The sequence below is a fragment of the Urocampus carinirostris genome, chromosome 13, assembly GCF_059441175.1.
Source record: "Urocampus carinirostris isolate Australia breed hairy pipefish chromosome 13, RoL_Ucar_1.0, whole genome shotgun sequence".
NCBI lineage: Eukaryota > Metazoa > Chordata > Actinopteri > Syngnathiformes > Syngnathidae > Urocampus > Urocampus carinirostris.
Window position 1 is genome coordinate 6265597 of NC_142361.1, and position 17990 is coordinate 6283586.

General features: G+C 39.2%; 1 protein-coding gene across 1 annotated transcript in view; it reads right to left on the reverse strand.

Moving 5' to 3' along the window:
- Positions 1-17990, reverse strand: part of bean1 (brain expressed, associated with NEDD4, 1) — a 41689-nt gene that overhangs the window by 14599 nt on the left and 9100 nt on the right. Inside the window, exon 2 of the mRNA XM_088350658.1 lies at positions 14328-14465. Within this exon, the coding sequence (XP_088206784.1) occupies positions 14328-14465 (138 nt within the window). The remainder of the gene's footprint in view (positions 1-14327; positions 14466-17990) is intronic.

Below are 17990 nucleotides of genomic sequence, written 5' to 3' on the forward strand. Positions count from 1 at the left end.
AAAAAATGCTTATTTCTAGGCCTATTAGTAAAAAAGAGCATCTCATCTCATCAGCCATACCGCTTATCCTCATTAGGGTCGCGGGGGGGCTGGAGCCCATCCCAGCCATCTCCGGGCAGTGGGCAGGGGACACCCTGAACTGGTTGCCAGCCAATCGCAAGGCACACAGGGACAGACAACTCATTCGCTCATTCACACCTAGGGACAATTTGGACCGGCCAATTCACCTGAAATGCATGTTTTTGGAACGTGGGAGGAAACCGGAGTGCCCGGAGGAAACCCACGCAAGCACGGGGAGAACATACAAACTCCGCACAGGAAGTCTGGAGCTGGATTTGAACCCACGACAGGTTCCCATGACATGAACTGTGCCGCACAAGCGCTAACCACTGCGCCGCCGTGCTGCCTAAAAAAGAGCATGTATATATAAAATAGTTCCGATATTTTTGCTCATTACTTCAATCAAAACTGTTTTATAATTACTTGTTTTACCATTGTGGGGCGCTAGATGATACACTCTGTCCCTTTCAAAAGATTTCATTAACTTTAGACACCAATAATGGTGAACGTTTGTCCATGATTCAAGTGGTTGTACGCATAAAAACCAGGACACAGATTATTTAAATTAAGTTACTTCTCGGCACTATCTTGACTGAAAAACTCCATTCATTTTTGTTTTTAAATCAGCAAAATGAGTTATCCTGTAACCTACAATGATGTATGTATTACTGTACATACTTTATTTTACTTTTTCACTGCAGGGAAAATATTTGGAATTTTTTAAGAAAAAATACAGCGTTGAGTAATGCCACAGGCTATGCCTACTTAGAGTTTTTTAATTTTTTTGTACTTAGCACAACGTCTCAAAAAGTGAAAATGTGGACAGCGACGAGCCTCCGCGACAGACTGTCACATTCACTTGCTCGTCCTGTTCCACCACAAAACATCAGCGCATCTCACTTGAGGACAAACCCAGGACAAAACTATAAAGGGCAAAACAAGCTGCAGCACAGAAATGACACTGACTTGTTGGGTGATTTTTCATAAATCTTGATTTTTTTTTGTTTACATTTAGATATCAATGCAGATGGATTGGCTCAACGCAGAATGTAGAACATAGCACAATGCAAATGCGGGAAGAAGCGAAACTGTGAAAAGTAAACAAGGTTATAGCGAGGGATCATTGTACAAAAGTGCTACTTACTCTATCTAGATCAATATTAAGATTCAGTAAAATAATCACCCCAAAAATGATTATAATTAGCTAAACTTTGGGAATGGCATTAGCTCAGGAGGTAGAGCGCTCGTCTTGGGATCAGGGGTTTGCATATTCGATTCCCGGCTCCTCCGTGTTATATGTCCTTGGGCAAGACACTGAATTCCTGATGCCCCCAATAAGCAGCATAGCTGACTCCCCATTGGTGTGTGATTGTGTGTGTGAATGGGCAATTGTAAAGCGTTTTGGGAGGTTTTCATTGACTTGAAAAGCACTATATATATGCAGACCATATTCCATTTACTTTTTTGTTTGCCAGTGTCTACCCGTTGTGTCTTCACCAGTTATATACTAACAATGTGTTATCTTAAAAACTGTCCCAAAAGCGGTGAGGGACAGTCGTTTACCTCTCTTTTCTTTTAAGTAATGGGAATAGAATCAGAGGCTGGAGATGAAGGACGAGAATTTTTTTTTTTATTGAAGAATATTCTGGACACCAATGTGGTACATAGGTTTTATTCTGGCAATAGTGTACTAGTGATATTTGAAGCAAGCTCTTTATACTTTTTTGGAGGCATTGCAAAATCCTTTTCAAGTTCAAGTTTTGATTTATTTTTCATCGTTTGATCAATATCCCGCTGTGGTGTTGTGGTCACAGCACTTATTGACATGAGGCTCTCTCACAATTAACACAAAAATATAAAATGGCTAAATTTGATACATTTTTTTTACTGAGAGCTAGCCAAGGCTCATTGCAAGCAAGCTATACTGACATCATTATATGCTATAAATGTTAAGGTGTTGCTCGTCTCCTTCCACCAGGGGATGCAGAGTGGGTTTGAAACTGATCACAGGTGTGTTTGATATCCACACACCTGACCCTAAATATCCTCACCCTTTACAAGGATACTTTTGACAACACATTTTGTCAGGTCATTTTTATTCAGCTGCCATGCCAGGTCTGTCAAAATTTGTTTCCGGATTCTTTTTTGAACATTTATTTTGTGGTTTAGTGTCTGTTTGTCGGTTTACTTTATTCCTTGCATTTTCCATTTTGCAGTTTCTGTCTCTGTTTCTGCTTTGTACTTTGTCAAGTTTGGTTTTGTTTGGACATTTTGTGGTTTTGGTGAACCCTTGTTTGCTTGTGACTTCGTAACTCCTTTTGTTCTTAAATACCGTCGCTCTTTCCGAGCACCCCTGCTTCGCCACATGGGTTCATCACTCCAAAAAACAGTAGATTGAATAACAGTAAATCCCACTTCAAACAGCTTATAACCATTGTCTATTCATCATCTTTTTTATCGGGATTGCTCAGGCAAGGGCCAGCACAGCAGATGCACCACAGTGGAGAAGTTCAGGGTTCAAGTCCAGCAACTGTACCATCCCTTTGAGGGGTTTACATGTTCTCCCCGTGCTTGTGTGGGTTTGCTCCGGGCACTCCAGTTTCCTCCCACATTCCAAAAAAAGGCATGTCAGATTAATTGACCAGTTCAAATTCTCCCTAGGTGTGAATGAGCGAGGGAATGGTTGTCTGTCTCTGTGTGCCCTGCGACTGGCTTGCAACCAGTCGAGGGTGTCCCCTGCCCACTGCCCGAAGATAGCTGTGATGGGCTTCAGCATCCCCGCGATCCTATTGAGGACAAGCGGTGCAGATAATGGATGGATGGATGAATGGATGGTCAGGCAAGGTCGAATAGCCACAAGGAAGCTAGAGTGGCTACTTCACTTGAAATCCATTTGGAAATGGTCAATTCAAGAAAGGTATCAGTAGAAGAAATTGCATGACATCTATGCAACCGACTGGACACAACGACTGGACACAGCGCAAGAGGAACTTTTTTTTTTTTCTTTTTCTTCATTAGCGGTCCGCCAATATCGTAAAGAAAACTTTCTCGCCTGCTGATTTTTTACTTTTCACCTCATAAAAACAGCTGCTCGGGCTATTCATATTTTTTATTGTTGAATATCGGCACTTGGTTTACAAATTGAACTTGTCCGACCTGTTAATATCAAGCTGAATTTTGAACAAGCAAAATGGCCGCACCAGGTCTTATTTATTTATTTGCAACACAAGTCTTTTATAAATTAGATATCCAGTACTTAGTCTGTTTTATATGTAGCATATAATTTGCTTTGCTATTCCCTGCCCTGCTTTTCTCAGAAGCGTCAAGTGGGTAATAATGACAGTCCAGAGAGAGGTGGAGGATGTGATCCAATAGAGAAGGAAAAGGAGGATGAGTCCATGTATAATCGTGTTAACAGAGCCGTAAAAACACACAAAAAAGCATTAGGTTTCCATTATGTAGGCAAAGAAGACGTACTTTGCCACGCTCAATAGCTGGTCAGACATTTCCCTTTTCTTTATCCTTTATCTCCTTGTCTTTTATTACCTGTCATTCCAAATCGCCTTTCTCCATTTGTGTGTGTGAGTGTGTGTGTGTTCCTCGGGAGTTGCACTTACATCCATGAAGCCCTTTAAAATCGAATTGCCTTAATTGTCTTTGATATCAACGTTTTCAAACATAGTATGCAACGAGATTAGACTTGGCACTCCAGGGTAAAGATGTACGACTGTAGGAATAAACATGCAAAAATATTCAGTGCTTAGAGTAGTAGTAAGTAGTGCTTAGAGACTAGCCAAAGTTATAATAATAGAGCAATCAATGAATAGTGCACGGTTATGGAATGTGAACAACATTTAGCAGCAACAAAATGTGAACACGCCTGATAAAAAAAGACAGGACATGTTGTCAGGGTGGGCGAACAGACAGAAAGATGAGGTGAACATGAGGTGGTTGGAGACATCATGATCAAAATTAAATTGCACTAAACTGCTCAGCAGCAACAATTAATTGAACCAGCCATCAGTCCATTATCTGCACCGCTTATCCTCAGTAGGGACGCAGGGGTGCCGAAGACCATCTCAGTCATCTTCGGGCAGTGGACAGGGGACATCCTAAACCGGTTGCCAGCCAGTCGTAGGGCACACAAAGATAGACAACTCACTTGCTCATTCACAACTGGGGACAATTTGGACTGGCCAATTAGCCTGACAGGCATGTATTTTGAATTTGAGAGGAAACCAGAGTGCCCTAAAAAAAAAACAACGCAGGAACGGGGAAACCCAAGCAGGCACGGGGAGAACATGCAAACTCCAAACAAGAAGCCTTGAACCCCTACACCATGGGGCTAACCACCCATCCGCCATGCTGCCGAAGTGAACCATTTACCTATAAATACTCTATATTTAGATAACAAATATTGAGATTTATATTGAAAAGTATTTACCAAACTACCCTTGCCCTACCCGACACTATACTGTAAAATAAACAAACTAATAAATAATGCAGTCAAAAGTAAAAAAATGCCCAGAAAATCATTAGCTCCTCTCCTCCAGTTTGTAGAACATTTCCAGTTTGCAATACCGCAGCAGAGCCAGTAACATTATAATGAAATTAAATGAAATTATTTGGATTTATATAGTCAATGACTTCACAAAACGCTTTACAATGTGCTCCACATTTCCCAATAGCGGCCTTGCAGCCATGTAAGGCGCTAACCTGCTTATTGGTGGTATTAGGGGTTCAGTGTCTTACCCAAGGACACTTCGACATGTAACACGGACGAGCCGGGATTCGAACTGGGATCCCTTGATCCCAAGACGAGCGCTCTACCTCCTGAGCTACTGCCGCCCCGGTTAGTCCTTATTATAAAGGACTCCCCTCATTCTAGCCACCACCTCTTTGACCTGCTGCCCTTTGATAGGCGCTAAAGGAATAAAAGACTCAGAGACAAATTCTTCCCCAGGGGCATCACCACCCTAAACAAGTGCACAAGACTGTAAAAAATATATATCTTGCCTCTGTATTGTACTATATCTATTTATAGATAAAAAGATACACCTTTAATTACAGTGATACAATAAAAGAAAAGTATATTAAACTTTGGCGCAATTTTTTGCTAGTAAAATATTTGTTCCTACCCCTTTAGCAGAAAAATATATAATTGTTTCAAGCACTGTTTTTTTCTGATAAGGTTTTAAAATGATAAAAACTATAAAAGCCATCTTCAATATTACCTTAATTTGCTAAGGAAATAAAGTTGCATCTAAAGTAAATTGCGTAAAATGTTTTCTTCCGGTCAAAATTTGAATAGAAATAAACTGGAAAATGTATGAAAGTGTTTTTGAAATATCCTAAAAAAAAGCAAAAACTACATATGCAAAAATAAACTAAACAAAATGATTAGCCATGAAAACCGTTCAATTCTTTGATGCAATAAGCCCTCTACTCAAAGTGCCTCGTAGTATTTATTATGATTATTATTTATTAACACAATAAATTACATTTTCTGGCACGGTCCCTTGTGGTGTGTTTGTTCGAACAGTATGTGTGGCAAGAGGATACCACCTTGAGCCGATATCCATACAGCGTGAGTTTGTGCATGTGTTTTTGTGTGCTTGTTGGGGTTTGTATGGGGTGCATCACTGCGTTGCAGGCAGATCAAAAATGGAATCTGCGTGCGTTCCTCCCGGCTGCACACATCCTTTATCCATCAGTGCCGCCACGCCTCCCTTTACCCTCCAGTCTGCTATCAATCACCGCATCACCATGCTTTATGGAAATGGCAGTGGAGTAAAAAAAGTGCTTTTAACAGTGCTTTTTTTTAGGCCTGATGCAGCCATCCGAGCGTCAAAGGGTTGCTAGCTTACATCAATCTAAATGGATATGAGGAGTGTGCATATATTTGTGTCTGTTGTGAGCTTTCAAAATAGCAAAGGTGTTCCACTTCACTGACTAGCCTCCCAACTAACAGTTAGAAGCACCACAAGTGGTCAAAGTGGTGTCTGACTCTGGCATGTTTTGAGGAAAACAAGTTCAACGTGAATTTAATGTGTCAGGTAATGTTAGACAGACCCAAACGCAGGACATAAGAGTCCAAAAATGGGGCCATGCTGCCATTTCTCTGAGAAGGGGAGGGACAGCAGGCGCCAAAATATTAAAGAATGTGTTGCATCCTGTTGCATTCTTTCTTTGCTCATTCTGATTCCAACATTTAGTATCATCTCAGATAATTATCAAGAAGCCAAAAGCAATAACTGTAACATAACTTTAAATGTATGTGGAGAAACAAAGGCTAGGTAGGGTAACAGACCAAAAGCTTGAGATAATAATTTATAAATTTCTCACTGATCCATATAATCCACACACGCCAACACTACTGTTTTATTTTTTACTACTGCTGCTTTTTCCCCTTAAAAACACTTGCCGATTACTATTATTAAAATCGACCTTTTTTTCCAAATTTAAACAACAACAAAAACTTCACTCGAGATGAGTATTTTAGTCTATGGCTGCTTTATGTTGATGGGAGAATGATTCGTTGTGTGCGCTAAAATTTTGTTTTTGGTAAAAGATTGCAACTTTTGGTTTTATGTTTTTTGTTTGTTTTGTTCTTGTTTTTATTTTGTTTTTATTTATACATTTTGGAGACGGATTGTGTTTCACGCGTGAAAATGGAGTGCAGAGTAAAGTCTCAGATTTTATGCTGAAAAAAATAGTATGTATAATTACACACACACCAAATAATAGGGTCGGTGCACCAGACATTTAGAAAAACAAAAAGAAAAACTTAATTGTACACATTACAGTAGTGTCTGAAACTCGTGACAAAAAGTTACCAGACACCAGGGCAGACAACTCTGAAAAGTTGCCTGGCCAGCCATAAAGTTGCCTGCCCCATTTTTCACAACTTGAAACACAATAAGACGACTAATCGCAAAAAAAAAAAACATTGTTGCAAAGTATTAAGGATTGATAATCAGAATATATAACATAAAAACACTTTAAAATTAAGTTTATTATAAATCTACTTATAACATTCATTGCATGTATATGACATCGCTGTTTTCCATCTGCCATCTGCATGTACCCGTATTTACTCATCTTCATTAATGCAATGTTTGCGTTGCGTCGTCTGGTACAAGCCACGTGACCTACTCTTTCCACGTTTACGTTTTGTAGCATCATACATTTTGCTTTTTTTGAATCTTTCTTCTGGGGCTTAGGTTTTGGCTTGATTCCGAACCACTTATCCATTTTTTTCTTTTGTTCTTTTTGCATCTACTTTGAAAAATGATATTCAAATGCACGACCTTACAACGCTCGGGAGAGTCCGCAAGCACGAAGTTATTTGACCCGGGCTTCTGATCGGCTGCCGAGTTTGCAAATTGCTAAACGAACCGAAATTCCGAAATTTCCAAACCGAACGAACATTTCGAAATTGGATTAAGGCAAACGTTTGACTTGGAAAAAAACCTTGCGTTTTCTTTTTTCTTTTTTTTTTTGAAAAAGTTGTCGGCCACCAGGGCAGACATCGTTGTGTAAGTCGTACGCCGGACGTAAAAGATGCACGCCCCGGGCAGACGTTAAACACTGCATTACAATCATGAAAATAAGGTATTTAATGTATTTTTCGACCAACAGATGTGGCTGTCTGGTGTAATGTAGCCAAAAACGTATGATAAAAAGCACAAAGAAGAATACAAACTACAGAGACTCAAAAAGACCAAAGTGTACCATTTTACTTTTTATTTTTTGCCCAGCCTTTTTGAGGTTTTTGATCACCTGTAACAGCAAGATGGCTGACAATTATGTCAGCTCCCTTTAAGTTAGGCTCATCTTATGTAAAATAAATGTTAATTTCTCAACCCCAAGTATTCAAAAAAAATGCCAATAGTTCATGTACTTTTTCTCATTATTTAAAACCAACATGGCTTTTAATGTACACCGTTTTTTTACCACTAGGAAGTCCTAAATAATACACACTGTCCTGTACAAAAAAACAAAATTATCTGCCAACAGAACATTTTTTATTCTTTGTTTTTAATTAAGTAATATTTGTTTTTTTCAATGAATTTATGTCATGTAAATCAGTCACAATGCATACCTGAATAATTCATCTACACGGTCAGGAAAGCTCAATGCTTACTCTTACCTATCCCATCTTCGGTACAAAAAAAGTAAATAGGGTAAGCTTTGGCAAGTAGTGATGCCAAGACGCTGAAGCCGTCATTAAATGCAGTAGAGCTGGGGTCTCAAACTCGGAACAAAAATTTAAGCACCCCGCCTTAATATGAATGCTCAGTGTTAATGCAGCCGGTGCAAGTTTGATATGGATACCTCTGTGCTAATAAGTTGGGCAGAGCTCAAAATTGGGAAACGATTCATTATCAAATGCGGACACAATTACAGTCAGTGCAAAAAATATATTGTCCTGCAAAACTCAAGTTCCATCCATATAATATAAAACACGATACTGCATTTGGATGTAAGTGTTAAAGCAGGAAAATAGGGTTTGATATAGGTCCGCTATGCATTATGACTCAATTAATAACCCAGTTTTATTTTTAATTATAACCGTGAAATCTGTGATAGAAATTAAAACTTGAAATGAGGGTGGCAGGGGTGGGGGGTGGCTTGTCTCCGCTGTTGAACTGAAGTTTGGAGGACGGTAGAAGAGCATTGCTTGTAACCTTCAGTGAGTTTCTGCCATCAAGCCAAGTTTGTTGAATATATATAATATAATTTTATTTGCTTGAGCTTGGTTACTGTTGGATTAATTAAACGTGTCACTGAGTATGTTTTCAGCAACATGTATATTAGGTTTATTTTTTAATCAGCACATCATTACTTTGACAATCACATTATCAATTTAGTTGTTATAAATGCACCTTTTATTGATCCACATCTGTGAATGAAGTATATACTTTCTAAATTAATTAAATGGTTTAAGGTTTTTACAATCAGCACTTTCCCAGAAGTGATCAGCCCTTATCTTATCATGCAACCTTGAAAACCCAGCTGTGTGCAGTTTTAATAAAAGGTTCTTGTTCATTGAGTTATTTTATTATTATTTTATTTTTTTGCCTCGTAATATGAGTTCCTAAAAGTGTCTGTCTGAATTTCGTGTTCCACTGTGCAAATCCTCAACCCTTCCTATAAAAGTGGGAGACAAACATTCTTGCATACTTTCTACAGAATTAGACCATCTCCTAATCAATAGGTCCCGAGTACACTCTGTTTTACTTTATTTTGTAACTTTGTAATAAAAGTCCTTAACTGAACCGCTCTCTTCAGCCTTTTTTTTTTTTAGTCCAAATACTCGGTCTGGTCCTAGAAATTGATCACGCAGCGAGACGCGGATGTCTACGCAGAAATTCCCAAACACAACTTGAGAGTTTTTTCTTCTGTTATGAAGGTGCAGATAACACTATTTCAATACATTGTTTTGGGGGAAGCAGTTTTCAAAGCAGTTCATGTTTAAAAGTTTCAAACATGTTTAAAAAGTTGCACACGTTTGGATCTAAAAAATAATAGTTAGATGAAAGATTTTTAGTAGAACTTTTCTGGCGGGAAACCCGATGCGGAGCAACCTTCCCATGACCCTAGCTCTGGTGGCCCGCAAGTAAATTGAACATGAAACCTATGCCTTAGAGCACGTGTGTCAAACTCCAAGCCCGCGGGCCACGTCCGGCCCGCCGTGTACTCATATCCGGGCCGCAAGACCATTTTACATTATTGTTATTAATGACCCGTCAATATAAACAATCCTGTGTCATCTCTGGACATCATGTTCTGACGTTTTAGTCACTGTACCTATTCCTTCATATATGATGTATACTAGACAATATGCCAGGGGTCGGAAACCTACGGCTCGCGAACCATATATGGCTCTGATATGATATATATATGAGTACCTATAGCTCAGAGACAAATTTAATTGCACGAAACGTGAGCCATTAATCCTGTTCAGATACACGCAAAGCCAAACCAAAGCTGAATTACAAGGCAGTACTTTTCAGAATATATAGGGCACGTTTTCACTACGATTTACAGTCAAGGTGTCACACAAAAAAACTCGTTTTGGCTGTACAACGCTAAAGAATCCTTTATATAAAAGCTCACTATATAATCGTGTTCAGTGTTCGGATACTTTTTGATGAATCCACGGAACAAATTGTAAATACGCCACAACACCGGAAGAGAAGTTATTGAATGCTATTTCAATGTTAAGTTGGTTTAGTTAAGTTCTAAGCTGTATAATTTAACAAGATATTTTTGTTTAGAGCAAAATAATAAAAACTGTATAAGTGATTTAAGGTTTAAATTTAATATTCTTGTCTGTTTTTATTCATATTTATGTTGCAAAAACATTCAGTTTAAGTGTGTTCATTTTATCAAACTATGTTATTTACTATATTTTCACCATTTTATATACAGTAAATACAATCATTTTTATATATTTCATTTTGGCCAACCAGACTAAAAAGACTGATTGGCCATATGTGGCCCCTGGCCTGGAGTTTGCCTACCCCTGTTTTGTATGTTATAGCGGGCGGCAGTAGTGGAGGAGGCAGATCGCTCATCTTGGGACCGAGATGTCTAGGTTCGATTCCAGGCTCTTTCGGGTTAAACGTGTGCTATCAGTGAGTGTGTGTGAATGGGTGAGTGTGAATCACATTGTAAAGCACTTCGGAAGGTCTTTAGTGACTTTAAAAGCACTATATTAAATGCAAACCAGACCATCAAGAAAAGAAGGATTTACTGTAAATATTCGGGTTAGGAAACGGGACATTTGCTTATAAATGTATACATGTTGAAGGAAATTTTTAAAAAGGACACATTGCAAGGAGTAATACGTACAGTATGTAATTAGTATTACACAAGGGGAGCACACCTCAGGTGGAAACAGGTTGAATAACAGAGGGCGGGGTTATCTGTATAAAGAGTCAACCGGGGTTGTAAATAATTTATCAGAGCAGAAGGAGAAGAAAGGAAGAGATAGCGAGCAAATGGCAAGAAAGAGATTTAAAGGGCATAGCTGAAGGACGGGAAGTGAATGTCAGTTTACGTCCTCCCACCACCCGAAGCGTCCCCCAGAATCCTGTGCTTTGGTCAGGACGCGTTGCGTAAGCACAAGGTTCATCTCTTATTCAGGGTGTCTATAAATACTATCTCTTGGGTTTTAAAAGCTCAAACTTCAACTCAGCTATAAATAAGTCGACGTAGTCGCCAAACAAACATTTCCTATGGAATATGTTTTTTGTGCTTGTTAAGTAAATAATTAAATAATTTCATTCTGTTTTTTGAACAATAAAGATGTATATTTTTTGTTTTTGTCTCAATAAAAAGGGAAAACAATAAGTAAATCATCCATCCATCCATTATCTGCACCGCTTATTCACAGTAGGGTAGCAGCAGTGCTGGAGCCCATCCCAGTCGTCTCCGGGCAGTGGGCACCCTAAACTGTGTGCCAGCCAGTCGCAGGGCACACTGGGACAGACAACTCACTCGCTCATTCACACCGAGGGACAATTTGGACTGGCCAATTAACCTGACATGCTTGTCTTTGGAAACTGAACTTCCCGGAGGAAATCCACGCAGGCACGGGTAAAAAATGCAAACTCCGCACAACTATACCGGGGCGCGATAGCCACTCTGCCGTGCCGGCACTTTTTAATATAAGCACCTTAAAACATGAGAATTTCAGTAGACGAGTTTAATTTGCAACCAGAATCTTCGGTGCTCTACCAAGAAAATCCAGTTCAAGAGCAGTTCCAGAGGCTACAACTAGACACTGCTCGAGACTGCTTAGCCCTCATGATTGCGTCTGCCAGCATTAGCTTGTCCAGTTTGCGTATCCGAAAAAAAGATGTTCTTTAAAGTTATTTTTGTGTACATTCATTTAAAGTTGCAGTAACTTTAATTTTAAGTGTAGTGTAAGTGCTTACGTATCATCAACAGTCTCGCAATCTTATACTAGTCACACTCCGCAAATTCCTCCCCTGATGAATGATTGCAAATCCTCCCTATTAAACGATCAACCTTACAAAAACAACTTGGCACCTATTTATCACAGCAAGACAGAATATGTAGACTACCGCCACAATTATATCGATCCGGATAAGAGCAGAAATGGGCAGAACGAGATTTATTTTATTTTAATTTCCTGTATAAAATTGTTATACAATGTACACAATTTAAAATAATCAAAAACCGTATTAAATACAAGAAAACTTATAATTTGACAGGTATATCACATACGTGTGATTCCGTGATTTTTTTCCTTGCTCTGTATTTTGTTTTACGGGTTCTTCATTATTATTACTATTATTGAGAAGAGTTGTTCATTATTTTGGCTCACTGTGGTTCATTGTTTTGACTCTTTTTTTCGCACTCTTATACTTTACTTTGACTATTATGCACTGTTTACATTTTTGTCACTATGAGCCAATCATGTTGTTGTTCTTTGATTGCCACACCCGGTAGTGCGGTTTTGCATTTGAAACCCAAGTTATTTGTATAAAAAGGCTCAGGGGAGGACCTTTTACGTTGTTGGAATTTTGTTATCTGAGGGGTTTCGATATTTTTCTCCTGTTTTCCTTGCAAATTCAAAATGAATTGATGTCTTGTGCTTATTTTGAGTGTCTACTAAACTATAAACTTTAGTGCTCTTTTGTCTACTTAAATAAGGGAAAAAACAAGATTATCACCAGCAAGAACACAAGTAGTCGCACCATGGATGGCTTTAAAATGTTTTAATTTTCTGTCTTACATATTCAACTTAGCTTCCATCAACCACCAATCATCAGCTGATGCAAAATGGAGCACGATCTAACAATAACACTTCTGTTGATATCAGCTGTGATCCAAATTCTATGGAGTACATTTTTTGCACATCACTGACACTGGAGGGTAGTAATGGTAACAAATATTTAAAAGAACAAATGATTGATTTCCTACAGCAAAGTATGAATACTGTATGTCATGAGTGTAATTCCTTTCTGAATAGAGCTAGGGAATCGATTCGAATGGCATAAAAGGGTTGTGTGGAATGAAAGCACGGCCTTCTTCTTCACTTGAATATAGGACTTGTGCTCTCACAAACACGAACAATAATTTGAGTTATGATGAAGTCATCTCATCTCATCTCATCAGCTGCACCGCTTATCCTCAGTAGGGTCGCGGGGTTATGAAAAATGTAAATTGTGGAGGAAGTTTAACTATAATCTAGTTATTATTTTGTATCGGTAAATCAAAATATTTAAGTTGTTTACTGCAGGTGTCCCCAAACTTTTTCCTATCAGGGCCACATACGTTTTCTTTTCTCTGATGAGGGGCCGGTGTCAGTTTGGAACAGAAAAAGTGAGACAATTGCAGGAATGCATAAATGTAAACATGTTTTCCAGGAAACCTCAATCAAATAACCCCTCTGGTATCCTTGCAAACAAAAGAGTGGAAATAAATAATAACACTGAATAAAATGAATTATAACCAAATAACCATCTCTGAATTTTTCACAGAATAATAGTCAGAAACTTAATAATAACACAATTTTTAAAATAAATACTCACCGAATAGCATTCTCTGGGTTCTTCCCACAAAAAAAGTCTGTGGAATATAAACTTTCTGTTGTGCTGTGCTGTCTTAACAGGTCCAAGATTAGCTACGTTGTCAAAGCACTGGGCGTCCAGTAGTATAAATGACTTGTGAAAAGGTAATAGATTTGATCTCATTTACCAAATCATTTTTAGTCGTGGTGCCAGACAAATTTAAATTTTGTTGTGCGTCACATGTGACAATCGCATTAAATTTGTCACTTATGATTTTTAGAATATTGGGCAATATATATATATATATTTTATTTTTTTTTAATTTATTTGTGTGTTACAGCTGCAAATGAGTATTTGAACACCTGTGTATTATCTAGAATTCTGACCCTGACATGCACGTACGATGACAATTTCATCACTGCAGTGTCTTAACACCAGATACAGGACAATTTTCTAATGGATAACTTTTCGCACCATGCATTTATGTTGTTGCTGATACTGCTTTACCAATATTGTAGACTTGCTTTAGTAGCTGGTTTAATTGCTTTGAATCTTTATAATATTTCAAAATTATCAATACAATCACCTAATTGTTATCAACCCCTTGTGACTGTCCCACAAGCACATTTTTATTTTCTAACTATTTACTTTGAGATGTCAACTGTTCCATTCCAGCAATGATTACGAGTACTCTTCCATGACATGGACCTTTCTTACCTGAGCAGATCAGTTTCATCAGCATCAACTCGTGTTCACAGTGTTTCCTCCCGGCGCATCTCAACAGGCAGGGAGCCAACTTCCAGTTTTCGCCAACACACGATGATGATGCTCCTGCCCCCGTTGCTGTGAACGCCGCTGCATGGGGTGGATGCAGGGAGCAAGGGATCAGAGAGAGAAAGAGAGAGAGAGAGAAGGAGAGTGAGGGAGAGAGTGCGCAAACACACAAAAAGAAAATATAAAAGCAACACAGAGCATTTATAGGGACCAACACGATGGTATGAAGTGAAGGAGTGAAGAAGGCGTGCATCATCCTAGCCTGCTGTTTATAAAGCCTAAAGCACTTTGTGTGTATGTGTGTATGTGTGTATGTGTGAGTGTGTGTGTGTGTGTGTGTGTGTGTGTGTGTGTGTGTGTGTGTGTGTGTGTGTGTGTGTGTGTGTGTGTGTGTGTGCGCAATCGGTTGAGAGGTCGTTTGAGAAGTAAACCATACTTGCTCTCACGTACTGATACTCATGCACAAATATTACTATACTCTTGCCTATATACAAAGTATATTAACTATACTCTCTCACACATACACTACTACTAAACTCCCATACACACCATTCTACTCGCTCACACATACTACTATACTCTTTTACACACACTACTACACTTTCTCACACACACCACTTTACTCTCATACACATACAACTATTCTCTATAACACGTACTGCTATACTCTCATACACAAACTACTATACTCTATTACACATACCACTTACTCTCATACACACATAACTATACTCTCTCACACATATTAAAAAAAAATGATCTGCATTTATATAGCACTTTTCAAGTCAATGAAGACTTCCCGAAGAGCTTTACAATGTGCTTCACATTACCAATAGCGGCCGTGCAGCCATGTAAGGCGCAAACCTGCTTATTGGGGGCATTAGGGGTTCAGTGTCTTACCCAAGGACACTTCGACATGTAACACGGAGGAGCCAGGATTCGAACTGCGATCTCTTGATCCCAAGATGAGCGCTCTACCTCCTGGGCTACTGCCGCCCCATATTAAAATGAAATTAAATGATCTGCATTTATATAGCGCTTTTCAAGTCAGTGACTTCCCAAAGCGCTTTACAATGTGCTTCACATTTCCCAATAGCGGCCGTGCAGCCATGTAAGGCGCGAACCTGCTTATTGGGGGCATTAGGGGTTCAGGGAACTATACATAGGCAATATATATATTTTTCACAGTTTTGTGCGCTTGTTTAGGGCTGCAATGGCCAGAGGGAATTAATTGTGTTTGAGCCTGTTAGTCCTTGGTTTAAGGGACTTGTAGTGGCTACGAGAGGGCTACAAGGGGTGTTGGCCGAGATGAGGAGAACTGACCATGGTGGCATCCTCTGTTTGCTTTTTTATTCACTCGTACTGTCCTTTGAGATTTGACATCATGTGATGTTTCCTCTTGTTCAGGAAGTACAGCCCATGTGTCCTTTTTGGCACGGGCACGTTTTGTCAGAGAGCGGGAGAGGGGGATGTGCTTTTTGATTCCTTATTACATAGGGGGGAACCGGAGCTACACTGTGGGGGTCCCGGCAGCAACGGCCTGGGTTGTGGAAAGTAGAAGTAAGAAGGGAGAGGACCCTCACAGAGGACTGGAAGGATGCTGCTTGGGAGGGTGGGATGGCAGAGCTATGCCCTTGCACAATAGTATTTCCCTTTACACGTTGGTTAACTACTGTTAAAAGATAATAACTCTGAAATTGTTTAATTGATGTTGAAAATGTCAGGAAAAAATGTTAAAACGTCATATCGTCACGTCATATTGTCAGATATAACAAAATTGTGAATATGCTTGATGGCTGTTGAGATTGTCGTGTTTGTTTTGCTGCTGTTGGTGTCGGTGGATTTGTTCAGACCAAAGACAATCGACTTTGGCCTGGACGGATCTATTGACACTAACAAAGATGTTATATAATGAAATTGTGAATATGCTTGATTGCTATTAAGATTTTCGAGAAGGGTTGTTCAAACCTCACATTGTGTTTGCTGCTAAACGTCATATTGAAATATAATATTGTGAATGTGCTTAATTGCTGTTGAGATTGTCATGATTGTTTTCTGTTATTAGTGTCAATAAATTGGTTCAAACCAAAAATTACATAATTGGCAGAGTAAACACTAAAAGATATTACAGACCATGCAGTAAGACCCAAATCTGTATATGATAGGGTTAATGTAAGTTTAGAATGCATTAAATACAAATATTTGGCATTACAGAAACCTTTCCAGTTGAGTAGCAATTCCTTACCTAAAAGGTCTTATCACCAGTGTGAACAATTCTACTGTTTGCCTGAGGAGAACAGCTGCATTATCATGATTGTTTTACTCTGGGCTGTTTGATGTTCGTTCTTTTACAATGGTGTCCCCTTGTTATGTAAAAATGTCCTTCCACCCTCGATTCTTTGACTGGTTGTAATAGAATAGAGGAGCTGCTCGGGTTATGGTAAGATGAGAATCAGGCCTAGAACTGACTACATCTCCTCCATTTTCTGCAACACTCATCGTCAGTAGGGTCGCTGGGGTACTGGAGCCCATCCCAGTCGAATTTGGGGGGTGGGCAGGCTTGCTAGAAAGATACAATTTGGGACAATTTGGACCCGCCAAATAACCTGCGTTGCATCTTTTTGGAATGTGGGAGGAAACCGGAGTGTCCGAAGGAAACACACGCAGGCACGGGAAGAACATGCAAACGTTTTGTTGGCAAAAGTTGTGCTCGTTGTTGGAATTATTTTTCTTATTTTACTCAACATAGTAAAATAACCAGTTTTAATGCAGATTAGGACCATATGTTATTTAATGGTCATTTAAGTGTTGATTAATAGTGTTAATTTAAGACTTATAGAGAACTTTTTAACTGTACATCAGTGAACATATGGTCCGTATCTACAAGTGCTGATGTTTCTTTACTGTTTTTTCCCTCATCTCATCTCATATCATTAGCTTTACCGCTTTATCCTCAGTAGGGTCGCGGGAGCCCATCCCAGCAATCATCGGGCAGTGGCAGGGGACACCCTGAACTGGTTGCCAGCCCATCGCAGGGCGCAGAGGGCCAGACAACTAGCTCGCTTATTCACACCTAGGGACATATTGGACCGGCCAATCCACCTGAAATGCATATCTTTGGAATGTGGGAGGAAACCGGAGTTCCCGGAGGAAACCCACGCACGCACGGGGAGAACATACAAACGCCGCACAGTAAGTCCGGTAGCTGGATTTGAACCCACACAGGAGGTTCCCAAGACCTGTGCCGCACACGCGCTAACCACTGTGCCGCCTTGCTGCTCCCTGTTTTTTTTCCTTATTTAGTATATCTTCTTCCCATATATTGCATCCTCAGAAGGAAAAATGTTGAAAAGGTCAAGTCAAGTCACATTTATTTGTATAGCCCTTCATCACAAAAGGTCTCAAAGTACCGCACAGGTTACAATAACACCTCTGATATGAATGTATGTTTTGAAGTAATTTTTATTCTGTATTTATTTCAGATAACCTTTAGCAATTTTAGCATTATTTTTTCTTTTTTCTCACACTTTTTAGTTATTTTCTTATTATAACTATTTGTTTTATTCTTTATCCTGTTTTATATAAACAAAAAATATATATTAGTGG